At 48.4% G+C, this 12,923-nt stretch overlaps 1 protein-coding gene across 1 annotated transcript in view; it reads right to left on the bottom strand.

Annotated features, from left to right (window-relative positions):
- ARHGAP9 (Rho GTPase activating protein 9) overlaps nucleotides 1-4,671 on the bottom strand; it is a 10,832-nt gene extending 6,161 nt beyond the window's left edge. The window contains 5 exon segments of the mRNA XM_014585604.2: nucleotides 19-243; nucleotides 2,808-3,034; nucleotides 3,340-3,673; nucleotides 3,968-4,035; nucleotides 4,606-4,671. Of these exon segments, the coding sequence (XP_014441090.1) occupies nucleotides 19-243; nucleotides 2,808-3,034; nucleotides 3,340-3,655 (768 nt within the window). The 5' untranslated portion in view covers nucleotides 3,656-3,673; nucleotides 3,968-4,035; nucleotides 4,606-4,671.
- Between the last annotated feature and the right edge of the window lie 8,252 nt (nucleotides 4,672-12,923).

Here is a 12,923-nt window from a genome sequence, read left to right as displayed (position 1 = left end):
CCAGCGGTAAGGCCTCACCGTCTGTCGGGTGCGGCTGCGGCGCGGGGGCTTCCAGGACTTGCAGCCAGTCAGCGGATTTATGTAGAAGCAGCGTCCGGAGTTGGGATCAAGGTGCTGCTCCCAGGAGTCCAGCCTCTGCAGTGGGGGGCATGCAGGACCCGGGGGAGGGGACCGGGGACAGCGGCGAAGGTCCACCAGGTTACAATACACAGGGGGATCTGACATGAGGGGCTGGGGTCCTGCCTGCCAGGAAGGGGAAGAAGGAGGTGGTTATTCTGCCTCTGTCCCTCCCCTCCCTTCTTCCTCCTTACCGCCTCCTCCTCCCTCTACCATTTTCTCACCAGCAGCTCCTGGCTGGGGTGACCTAGGTACTGGGGGAGGAACCCCAGTCCCCAACGCTGTCTGAAAATTCTCTCCCTCACGATCTTCTTTGCTTTTCTCCTCACTTCCTGTTGCCAACTTCCCTCCTCTCCACCCCCACCCCAGGGCTGCAGGAAAGGGGAACAGACTTGCTGTGTGAGGTGGGGGGAGGTTAAGGGGAGCGCCCCACCCTCATGTCCTGCAGGGTGAAAGAAGAGAGTCTGTCAGAGACCCCTGGTAGAGAGAGGAAGAACTGTGTCCACCCACTAGTGAGAAAGCGAGAGAGGAGGGGCTAAGCAAGAGCGCTCCCATCTCCAGAGGGGACCTGCTGGTGACCTAGCAAAATAGGACACAGAAAATCCTGCCCTGGGCTAGGAGTCAGGAAGGAGAGAGAAAAGCATAATGGGTAGGCCTTCTTTGAGTCCCCCCTATGTGCCACGGTTGCTATTTGCCTTCTGGCTGCCTCTTCTTTCTTCTGGTGCAGATTCAACTAAATGCCATCTCCCCAGAGACTTTCTGACCTCTCCCAGTCACTCCGTGCCATACTTACTCTTTGTCATGCCACAGAGGGCGATCTTGCTTATTTGTTTAGGTGTGTGTACCCTCAGGACAGCCCCCTGAGGACAGGGATGCTCAGTGTCCTGCAGCCACTGTGCCTACAACCCACAGTGTAAATATCTGTTGACCAACCATGTTAGAAGAGCAATGATGGGCCAGCAGGTGGTGTAGTGGTTAAAGCACTGGATCCCGCATGGCTGACTGTGCTGTTTGTGCTGTTTGAGTCCCGACCCAGCAGCTTGAAAATCCTGCCAGGCACATTTGTGTGCACGTCCAAAATCCAAAGAGGAGAGTGGAGAAGAAGGGATTACAGTGTGGTCATTCCCCTTGGGGAGTGATTTCTCACTTTCCCTCTCTCTCTGGCTAGTGCACTCCCCCTATGGAGAAAACAATCTAAAAGAAGAAACAAATTAGAGTTGTGACTCACCAGGCCGGCCTTGGCCTCTATCAGCATGTCTTCCTGGGAGAGCGCCTTTGCACTTGGTCCTTCCTGGAGGGGAAAGCCCAGGAGGCTGGGCCTCAGATTGGTAACACTGACACTTCTACACATTTTGGGTGGAAGGGGAGGAGGCTGCTCAGATATAACCTGAGCTCTGCTTGGAAGTGCCTGAGACTGATGCAACTCCTCCAGGGAGCCATGAAGCAACGTTGGCCCTTGAAACAGAAAAATGGGAAGGGTAGAAGTCAGGTGGTCACAAGTGTGGGCTTGGCTGGGTCTCCTATCCGGGGGGCTCAGAGGGACGACAAGGCGAGCAGAGGGAGGCTGTGGAAAATGCTGGGGTCCTGCCTGCCAGGAAGGGGAAGAAGGAGGTGGTTATTCTGCCTCTGTCCCTCCCCTCCCTTCTTCCTCCTTACCGCCTCCTCCTCCCTCTACCATTTTCTCACCAGCAGCTCCTGGCTGGGGTGACCTAGGTACTGGGGGAGGAACCCCAGTCCCCAACGCTGTCTGAAAATTCTCTCCCTCACGATCTTCTTTGCTTTTCTCCTCACTTCCTGTTGCCAACTTCCCTCCTCTCCACCCCCACCCCAGGGCTGCAGGAAAGGGGAACAGACTTGCTGTGTGAGGTGGGGGGAGGTTAAGGGGAGCGCCCCACCCTCATGTCCTGCAGGGTGAAAGAAGAGAGTCTGTCAGAGACCCCTGGTAGAGAGAGGAAGAACTGTGTCCACCCACTAGTGAGAAAGCGAGAGAGGAGGGGCTAAGCAAGAGCGCTCCCATCTCCAGAGGGGACCTGCTGGTGACCTAGCAAAATAGGACACAGAAAATCCTGCCCTGGGCTAGGAGTCAGGAAGGAGAGAGAAAAGCATAATGGGTAGGCCTTCTTTGAGTCCCCCCTATGTGCCACGGTTGCTATTTGCCTTCTGGCTGCCTCTTCTTTCTTCTGGTGCAGATTCAACTAAATGCCATCTCCCCAGAGACTTTCTGACCTCTCCCAGTCACTCCGTGCCATACTTACTCTTTGTCATGCCACAGAGGGCGATCTTGCTTATTTGTTTAGGTGTGTGTACCCTCAGGACAGCCCCCTGAGGACAGGGATGCTCAGTGTCCTGCAGCCACTGTGCCTACAACCCACAGTGTAAATATCTGTTGACCAACCATGTTAGAAGAGCAATGATGGGCCAGCAGGTGGTGTAGTGGTTAAAGCACTGGATCCCGCATGGCTGACTGTGCTGTTTGTGCTGTTTGAGTCCCGACCCAGCAGCTTGAAAATCCTGCCAGGCACATTTGTGTGCACGTCCAAAATCCAAAGAGGAGAGTGGAGAAGAAGGGATTACAGTGTGGTCATTCCCCTTGGGGAGTGATTTCTCACTTTCCCTCTCTCTCTGGCTAGTGCACTCCCCCTATGGAGAAAACAATCTAAAAGAAGAAACAAATTAGAGTTGTGACTCACCAGGCCGGCCTTGGCCTCTATCAGCATGTCTTCCTGGGAGAGCGCCTTTGCACTTGGTCCTTCCTGGAGGGGAAAGCCCAGGAGGCTGGGCCTCAGATTGGTAACACTGACACTTCTACACATTTTGGGTGGAAGGGGAGGAGGCTGCTCAGATATAACCTGAGCTCTGCTTGGAAGTGCCTGAGACTGATGCAACTCCTCCAGGGAGCCATGAAGCAACGTTGGCCCTTGAAACAGAAAAATGGGAAGGGTAGAAGTCAGGTGGTCACAAGTGTGGGCTTGGCTGGGTCTCCTATCCGGGGGGCTCAGAGGGACGACAAGGCGAGCAGAGGGAGGCTGTGGAAAATGACATGAGAACTAGAAGACCTGAGACTGGGAATGGGTGGAGACACCACCAAGGGGATGAGGGGTGGGCTGATCAGATTAAATATAGAGAAGAGTCAGCAGAGGCCTGGGGGAGAGGAGTCTTCAAATGATTTCCAGAAGCCAGGGAGGTAGGAAGGTATAAGGGAAGGGCTTCAGGTTTACTCACCTGAAGTCCAGCAGGGTTGGCTGGACGTGATGGTACTTGGGCTCTGAGAAGAGACAGATTCTTCCGTCATGTAAGCAGCTGGGACAAAGATGGGTCGAGAGGTAGAGGGTGCTCCCAGGCGCTTTGCCAACCACCAGTCCGAGTTGGTCTTTCGAAGCAGTAGGAACCTGTCCCCTTCAGCCAGAGACACCTGCTGGCCATCTGCCCCCGTGTAAGTGAAGGCGTAGAGGGCACAGAGCTGGGATCCCCGAGAAGGGTTTCGGGATCCAAACCCTAGGCTCCCCCAGGTACCAGGCCACCACCGGCCTGACAGCATTGTAGTCAGCACTGTCACCTGTGGGAAAAGTGGGCATTGGAGGTGCAGAAGGGAATAGGACTGGCCGCCTCTAGGCAGGGAGACATGGTTCTTAGGGCAATGCTGGGAAAGGTAAGGGCAGGAGACTTGGGGCTAGGAGGAGAGTAACGGAGGGCCTGAGTAGGGTCAGTGACCGGTTTAGGGGACTGAGAACTCGGGTGATGTGTCTGGTGAGGAAGTCTATAAGATGAGAGAGGATGTGGTCAGCAGGGCGCATGGCCGGCAAGGCAGGAAATCCGAGATGGCCTAGCTTGGTAATTTTCTTCCACGTACCCTGTGGGGAGCATCAGAAGATCCAGGAACAGGAGCAGTTGGTCCTGAGTGGTGGTGGGAGTCTCGAGCTGGACATAGGAAAGAGAAGAGAAGAATGAAGTCTGAGACAGAAACACAGGAGAAGAGACAGGCGGTAACAACAAAGATCAAAAAGCTTGTGACCCATTATTAAATTTGCACAGGCATCAATGTTTCCGTTACTGATCACCTCAGACCTAAAGCTGCGTGCTTCCTGTGCAGACTCAGACATGAAGACAGAGAAACAGAGGGCCAGAGAAACAAACCAAATCAGAGAGAAAGAGAAAGCAGCTGGGAGGAACAGAGGTGTTCAGAGTTGAAATAGCACTATCCTCCCAATCTAGGATGCGCTTTTGGAAGCTGAGGAGCCTTGATACGATCTTTTATACAAAGGCCTCTTGGTGGGGGTGGTCGACTACTCGATGCTGGTGGGTTCATTCATTCAGGCACTTAACAAGGCCTGATGGAGCACCATGCAGGAAGCAGCATCAGACACTGGAGATAAAAGATGGGAATGAGCTTGGAGCTTAAGGAGAGACAGGCCTTAATGAGTGACACAATAAACTTATCAACTAAAATTGAATCAGAACCCCCAAACCACACCTGTGTGTCCTCCTTACCTGACCACTCCTCTTTTCCCCCTCTCTCAGTGTCTCCACTGCACAATGTGAGGCTCGCTTTCTGAGAGGTCGGGTAGAGTGAATGCCTCTCCCCCCAGTGACATCAGAGAGCCAACTCTCCTCCCCTGACACGTGATTTGAGGGCTGAGTGGCCAGTTATGGGCTTCTGCCTCAGTGATCTTCCTCCTTAGTTTGCTGTGCTTTTAATGTGTAGAGAACCCAACCCCTCAACTCTTCCTTCCCACTTACAGAGTAGTGTCTGGTTTCACTGTGAATTCCGTCATCTGGGGTTTAAGTGCTTGGATCTCATTCTCTCCTACCTTTTCTGAAGCTCTCTCTCCTGTGCTTTAGTTTCTCCAGTTTACTGTCTCCTTCCCATTTACTTTTTTTTTTTTTTTTTAATTTACCAGTGGATGCATGTGCTTGCCAAAGACTCAGAGAGAGAGAGAGAGACCAGTTTTCTGTCTCCTTCCCATTTACTTTTTTTTTTTTTTTTTTAATTTACCAGTGGATGCATGTGCTTGCCAAAGACTCAGAGAGAGAGAGAGAGAGAGAGAGAGGGAGAGAGAGAAAGCACACACCACCTCCCCCCCACCACGGGCTGTGATCATGCCTCAATTTGTTCTCCGTATCTCCGTCCTGTTGGGATTTGGGCACCCATATGCACATGCTTGGGATATTTTTTCAAGCCATTAGTCCAGGACTTGAACTATGTGGTCAGCCATGTAGGATCCGGCTGCCTTAACCACCTGGCCGCTGAACTGGCCACAGTCAAACTTCTTGAAAGAGTTGCCTACACATTGGGGTTTCTGGTTCCTCTCCCCTCACTACCTCACCTTTCCAAGGTCACTCCTTACTAGGATCACCCCTGACCTTGCATCTTGCATGGACACTTTGTAGTCCTAATGTTGCTTGACATCCTTTTGATGAAAAAGTAGGCAACACAATTGATGTTCTCTCCTACAAACATTCTGCTAGTGTCTTTTTTATTTTTCTTCTTCTTTTTTTTTTGGATTTTTTTTTTTTTTTTTTTTTTGGGGAGGATTTTTTTTTTTTTTTTTTTGCTATAAGGCGCTTGCACTCGCCAGAAAGACAGAGACAGAGAGACAGAAAGCGAGAAATCACCCCCTGGGGGAATGGCCACGCCACAATCCCTTCTCCTTCATTCTCCTCTCAGGATCTTGGGCATGCACACACACGCACCCAGCATGAGTTTAAGCCACCGGGTCCAGGACTCGAACTGCGGTCAGCTGCGTCAGAGTCCAGAGACATAGCCATTATGCTAACTGCTGGTCCTTCCTTTTTATTTTTCTCACAGCTTCTTTTGTGACAAAAGGAACTTCTGCTGCTTGTTCCTTAAGCCACAGAAGTGTATCTGAGATCCTGTGTCCTTTGTAGTTTCCGCACCCTTCCTGGGTGGTCTTATTCTCTCCCCAGCTCAAATGACTGCCAAATGCTGCTACGTACCCCATCTCCATTCCAGATATTTCTCTAAACGTCCAGTCTAATCCACTATCTACTGAAAAAAACCTACTTGGGTATTTCATAGGTGCCACAAATTTAGTATATATTAAACCGAACATGTTAGCTTTCCCCTGCCTGCTTCTCTTCCAGTACCACTATCCAGTGAAATTTAAATCCTGTAAAAATTTTTTAATAATTATTTATTTTTTTTATTTATTCATTCACTTATTTATTTTTTTAAATTTGACCACAGAGAAACACACACACAGAGGGAAAGTAAGCCACCAGGTCCAGGACTAGAACCATGGTCAGCCATGTGGGAATGTCCAGCACCTTAACCACCACACCAACTGCTGGTCCCAAATTCTGTAAACATTTATAGGACTGGCTCCGTGAAACAACAATAATACACTGCTCAAGAGAAGCCAGAACCCACATGGTGACTGCAGTTTGCATGTGTAGCCCTGTCAGCTGAAACACACCAGGCACACACACGAATGTCCATGATCCAATGGGCTGGAAGGCTGATGGAAAGGGATCCCACCGTGACCAGACCATGTAGAGGGTGCTCATCTCTCTCTCTCTTACTTCATGTGCATGTGCTCTATCATGAATAAAGAAAACAACTTTTAAAAAATTTATTGAAGGGAACCAGCAGTTAGCATAATGGCTATGTCGCTGGACTCCCACGTAGTCGACCGCGGTTCGCGTCCTGGACCCGGTGGCTTAAAACTCACGCCGGGCGCATATGCGTGCATGCCCAAGATCCCGAGAGGAGAATGGAGGAGAAGGGATTGCGGCGTGACCATCCCCCCTGGGGGGTGATTTCTCGCTTTCTGTCTCTATGTCTCTGTCTCTGTCTGTCTGGCGAGCGCACGCGCCCTATGGCAAAAACCTCTCCAAAAAAAAAAATTTATTGAATATGCTTAGTACCATATGTGCTAGGCAGTAACTGTGTGCTCGGCATTGTCAGTTAAGATGGTAAATATGGGGGCCAGCAGGTGGGGTGGAGGTTAACGTGGCTGGGATCCCACATGGCCAACTGTGCAATTCAAGTCCCAGATCCAGCAACTTGCAAAACACATCCGGTGCATGTGCATGAGTTCTCAAGATCTCAAGAGGAGAATGGAGGAGAAGGAATTGCAGATTGTAGCGTAGCCATCCCTGGGTGAGGAGGGGGTAAGATGCTTTCTCACTTTCCCTCTGTCTCTGTTTGTCTTTGGTGAGTGCATTCACCCTATGGCAGAAAAAAAAAAAAAAGGTGGTAAATATGGTCCCTGCCCTCTCATAACAATTAAGACACATTGTGGTAATAATCACTATGATAAAGTACTATCATCTATTGAGTGCATAGAAGGTATGCCCAATTACCCATGCCAGAAATGCAGTGACCATCCTTAATTTCTTGTTTCCTCAGCACGTATATTTCATTAATTACCAAATGTTGCAGCTTATGTTTTTTAGTTTACCTACCTCTTTTTATCCCAACTACTGCCTCTTTAGCCCGTTATATAATTTAGTTTCCTTGCAGATAATTATGCTCTCCTCTTATTTACTCCTCTCAAAGCAGACAATATGACCTTTCTAAAAAACAAATATGCCCTGCCACTCCTCTGACTTAAACTTTTCAAAGACTTGTCATTTTTTTTAGAGAAGTTTTTTGCTATAGGGCATGTGCGCTTGCCGGAGAGACAGTGAGACCGAAAGTGAGAAATTACCCCCCAAAGGGAATGGCCACACTGCAATCCCTTCTTCTCCAGTCTTCTCTTGGGATTTTGGGCATGCACACACACGCGCCTGGAGTGTTTTCTTTCTTTCTTTCTTTCTTTCTTTCTTTCTTTTTTTTTTTTTTGAGAGATTTTTCGCTATAGGACGTGTGCGCTCGCCAGACAGACAGAGAGAGACATAGAGACAGAAAGCGAGAAATCACCCCCCCAGGGGGGATGGTCACGCCGCAATCCCTTCTCCTTCATTCTCCTCTCGGGATCTTGGGCACGCATGCACACGCGCCCGGCGTGAGTTTTAAGCCACCGGGTCTGGTACGCGAACCGCAGTTGACTACGTGGGAGTCCAGCAACATAGCCATTACCTAACTGCTGGTTCCCAACGCGCCTGGCGTGTTTTAAGCCACCAGTCCAAGACTTGAACTGCGGTCAACTACATGGGAGTGCAGCAATGTAAGCATTATGCCATCTGCTGGTCTCCAAAGGCTTGTCATTATCCTCAGAGCAAAATCTGAATTTTACAATGTGACTTATAGAGACTTTTTCTTTTAGCCTAACTTTCTCACACTCCTCACCACAAACCCCGCAGTGCAGCCTATGTGAGCTAATTCCTCACCTTTATTTTTAAAAACAAAAAAATTTAATTTTATTTATTATCATTTTTTTTTGAAGAATTATTTTAATTTCTTCTCCTTTTTAAAAAAAATTTGACCAGAGGCGGGGAGAGAGAGAGAGAGAGTGAGCCACCAGGTCCAGGACATGAACCGTGGTCAGTCAGATGGGAGTGTCCAGCACCTTAACCACCATGCCACCTGCTGGTCCCTCATCATTTTTTCTTAAAGAGTTATTTTATTTAACTTTATTTATCCATTTATTTATTTGTTTATTTATTTATTTAAATTTGACCAGAGACGGACAGAGTGAGATAAAGTGAGAAAGCAAGTTGCCAGGTGAGGTACTTGAACTGCGGTTGGCCATGTGGGAGTCCAGTGCCTTTAACCACCATGCCAGCCCCTATTATTATCATCTTTTTCTTTTTTTTGGAGAGGTTTTTGCTGTAGGGCACGTGCGCTCACCAGACAGACAGAGACATAGACACAGAAAGCGAGAAATCACCCCCAAGTGGGGATGGTCACATCGCAATCCCTTCTCCTCCATTCTCCTTTCGGGATCTTGAGCACGCACGCATACGTGCCTGGCGTGAGTTTTAAGCCACCGGGTCCAGGACGCGAACCGCGGACGACTACGTGGGAGTCCAGCGACATAGCCATTACGCTAACTGCTGGTTCCCATTATCTTCTTTTAATTTGACCAGAGAAAGAGAGAGAGAGAGAGAAATAGAGGGAAAGTGAGAAAGCAAGCATCCAGGTTCAGGACCTAAACTGTAATTGGCCATGTGGGAGTCAGAGATATATCTGCTACATCATCTGCTAGCCCCGAATTCCTCACATTTCTAAAGTGCATTGAGATCTCTGATCCTTTGTAGCTGTTGTTCCCTCCCTTGAAACTCTTCTCTCTGCTCCCTCCAATCTTTATCCAGTTCTTACTCATCATTCAGATCTCAGCTGAAAGGACCCTTGCATACAAAGGCCCCTTTTAACACCTTAGAGAGGCCGCTACCTTAGGGTTTTGTAGCTAGCTTTACCTCTTATATCACGATTTTCATCACACTTTAAAGATTATTTGATTTGGGACCAGCAGTTAGCGTAATGGCTATGTCGCTGGACTCCCATGTAGTTGATTATGGCTTGAGTTCTGGACCCGGCGGCTTAAACTCACACCAGGTACACGTACGTGTGTACCCAAGATCCCTAGGATCCCAAGAGGAGAATGGAGGAGAAGGGATTGCAGCGTGCCTGTGGGGTGATTTCTCATTTTCTATCTCTCTGTCTCTCTGTCTTTCTGGTCAGCGCACACGCCCTATAGCAAAAACCTCTTCCCCCGCCAAAAAAAAAAAAAAAAGATTATTTGATTTTCTGACTTTTAGGAAGTCTGTGAATGCTAAGGAAAAGTCCATATTTATTTTGTTGATAATTTTATTTTCAAAGTCCCGTACAGTTCCTAGCACAAAGGAAACTCTATCTCAGTTCCCTCATTCATAAAATGGGAATAAGAGAAACTGCTTCATAGTTTGTGTGTTACAACAACCATTTTACTATTTATTTGCCACCTGATGGCCCCTACTTATTTATTTTTAATTTGCTACTGGGTCTGCGTGCTCGCCAGAGAAAGCGAAAAGCACCCCTCCCCCATGAAGGTTTCCACACCAGGACCCTCTCTTCTCCATTTCTCCTTGTGGGGTTTTGGGCATGTAGGCACACATACCTGGCAAGTCCCTTGAGTTGCCGGGTCAGGGTCTCAAACTGCTCAGTAGGCCATGTGCGATCTAGCTGCTTTAACTACCGTGCTACTGGCTAGTCTAACAACCATTTTATTACAGCTCATAATTTTATGGGGCAGAAATCTGGATGTGGCTCAGCGGGGTGATTCTTCTCTCCCATTTGGCATTGACCAACCAAAGGCGACCTGGTGTATTTGATGAGCAGATTGGCTCTTCCAGAAGTCTTAACTCATATCTGGCACTTTGATGACTGGAACACTGGAGTCAACTAAAGCTGTCCGCCAAACTGTCTTCATAAGGCCTCCCTGGCCCAGGATCTCAGGGTAGTAGAACTTTTTTTTTCAGAATGATGCAATTCTTTATTTTCATACTTCAACAAATAGGTTTTCAAGGGATAATCTTTCTAGTGGAGATTAACGACAAGAAAACCAGCCTCCAGCCATCAGCAGCTGCCCTGCTCACGGCCTAGGCTCCCCCTGGCCTGAATGGTAAGACGGAGGGGTGTACTTTCCTTCCTTTATTAGCTTTTCCCACCGCATCCTGATGGCGTTCATGCGTTTCATCGTTTTCTGCCGAACTATACACTCTATGAAGTCATCGTATTCTAGCTCGCACTCTTTCTCTGCCCGGATACTGCCAATCCCATGTGCACATTCTATCCACTCCTTCTCTTTTTACTTTTTTTTTTAAACAATTTTTTAAAGAATTATTTTAACTTTATTTACTTATTTTAATTTGACCAGAGAGAGATAGAGCGAGAGAGAGAAAGTGAGAAAGCAAGCCGCCAGGTCCGGAGTTCAAACTGCAGTTTGCCATGTGCGAGTAAAGCACCCTTAACCACAGTTCACTAGTTCCCGGGTCTATCCGCTCCTTTTCAAAAGCGTGGCATCGAGATGGGAGCTTGTGCAGCTGTTCACCACTCTGGATTGTCATCCAGCGATCTATGTTAATGCCCAGCCTTTTCTGCACATCAAGGAAAGGTATGACTGCCCGCCACACTGCCCTTGTCTTCCAGCTGGCCGCTGCTGCAGACCCCACAGTAGTAGGACTTTTTATATGGCAGCTCTGGGTGTGTCCCAAAAAGTCTGAGAAGAAGTTATCTCACCTAGCTTCAAAAGGACCAGAACTTTCATACAATTTTTTGAGAAGGAAATAGATTAATATATGTAAAGTGGGACACAATGGTCATATGGAAGATCATGGGTATAGTTCCTGGGTTTTAGTTTTGACCTCACACAGCAGGTGCATGAAAGCCAGTGCATGGAACCTTGATCCTGCTGGCTAACTGGTTGGCTGGAAGAGCTGGGGAGGGGTTATATTAATTTGCTATAAGGTACGTGTACTCAACAGAGAGAGAGAGAGAGAGAGTGAGAGAGAGAGAGAGAGAGAGAATGAGAAGCATCCCTTTTCTACTCTGTCAGGATTTTGGGGACACACACACACACACACACACACACGAGTGTTTTTCAAGCCTCTGGGGTCTGACTCAAATTGTGCAGTTGGCCACATGGGGTTCAGCCACCTTATTCGCCACGCCACTGGCTGGCCCAAAAGAAACTTAAAAAACAACAACAACAACAAAACAAGGGGCCAGCAGATGGTGTGGTGGTTTAGGCACTTGACTCCCACATGGCTAACTGCGGCTTGAGTCCTGGACCTGGCGACTCGCTTTCTCACTTTCTTTCTCTCTTTCTCCCCAGTCAGTGTACATGTCCTGTAACAACTTAAAAAAAAAAAAAGATAATTCTTAAAAAGAAATAAATAGGGACCAGCAGGTAGCATGGTGGTTAAGGTGCTGGACACTCCCACATGGCTGACCATGGCTCTAGTCCCGGACCTGGTGGCTTGCTTTCTCAGTCTTTCTCTCTCTCTGTCTCCCTCTGGTTGAATTAAAATAAATGAATGAATAAGTAAAATTAAATAAACAATTATATAAAAAAAAATTAAAAAATAAACTTTGAGGCCAGCAGGTGGCATAGTGGTTAAGGTGTTGCACTTTCAAGTGGCCAACTGTGATTGGAGTCTGGTCCCAGGAGCTTGAAACTCATGCTGGCCACATATGCTTGTGTGCCCAAGACTCCTAGAGAAGACTGGATTGCCTTGTGACCATCCACCTTGGGGGAAGCAATGTGTGTGTGTGTGTCTCCGTCTCTCTCTGTCTCCAGCAAGCGCAGCTGCCCTATAGCAAAATTCTCTACACACACACACACACACACACTAACCCCCAAAACAGAAAAGTTCAAATTATGTCGGGTCAGCAGGTGGTATAGTGTTTACCATGCTGGATACCACATGGATGACTCTGCGGTTGGAATCTTGGACTTGAAAAACATGCCAGGCACATGTGGGTGTGTGCCCCAAATCCCATCCCAGCAGGAGAGAGAGGGAATATGCTTACACATACGCCCAGCATGATAGTCAAACCTCTGAGTGAAGGACTGGAGCCACGAAGTCAGCCACGTGGGGTCCCTAGCCACCTTAACCTCCATGTCACCTGCTGGACCCTTAAATCGCTATTTTAATTATGTTTTTGTTGATAGGCCATCTACATTAATTTCCAGTTTGTCGCCATAAGTTTCAGATCAAGGACTCTGATCTTTAAGAACCTGAACCGAGGGACAAGCAGTTAGTGTAATGGCTATGTCGCTGGACTCCCACGTAGTCGACGGCGGTTCGCGTCCTGGACTCGGTGGCTTAAAACTCACGCAGGGCGCGTGTGCGTGCGTGCCCAAGATCCCGAGGAGAATGGAGGAGAAGGGATTGCGGCGTGACCATCCCCCCTGGGGGGT

This window comes from Tupaia chinensis, unplaced genomic scaffold (genome assembly GCF_000334495.1).
Source record: "Tupaia chinensis unplaced genomic scaffold, TupChi_1.0 Scaffold150006_1, whole genome shotgun sequence".
In the NCBI taxonomy this organism is placed as follows: domain Eukaryota; kingdom Metazoa; phylum Chordata; class Mammalia; order Scandentia; family Tupaiidae; genus Tupaia; species Tupaia belangeri.
This window is presented reverse-complemented; position numbering and strand designations above follow the sequence as displayed.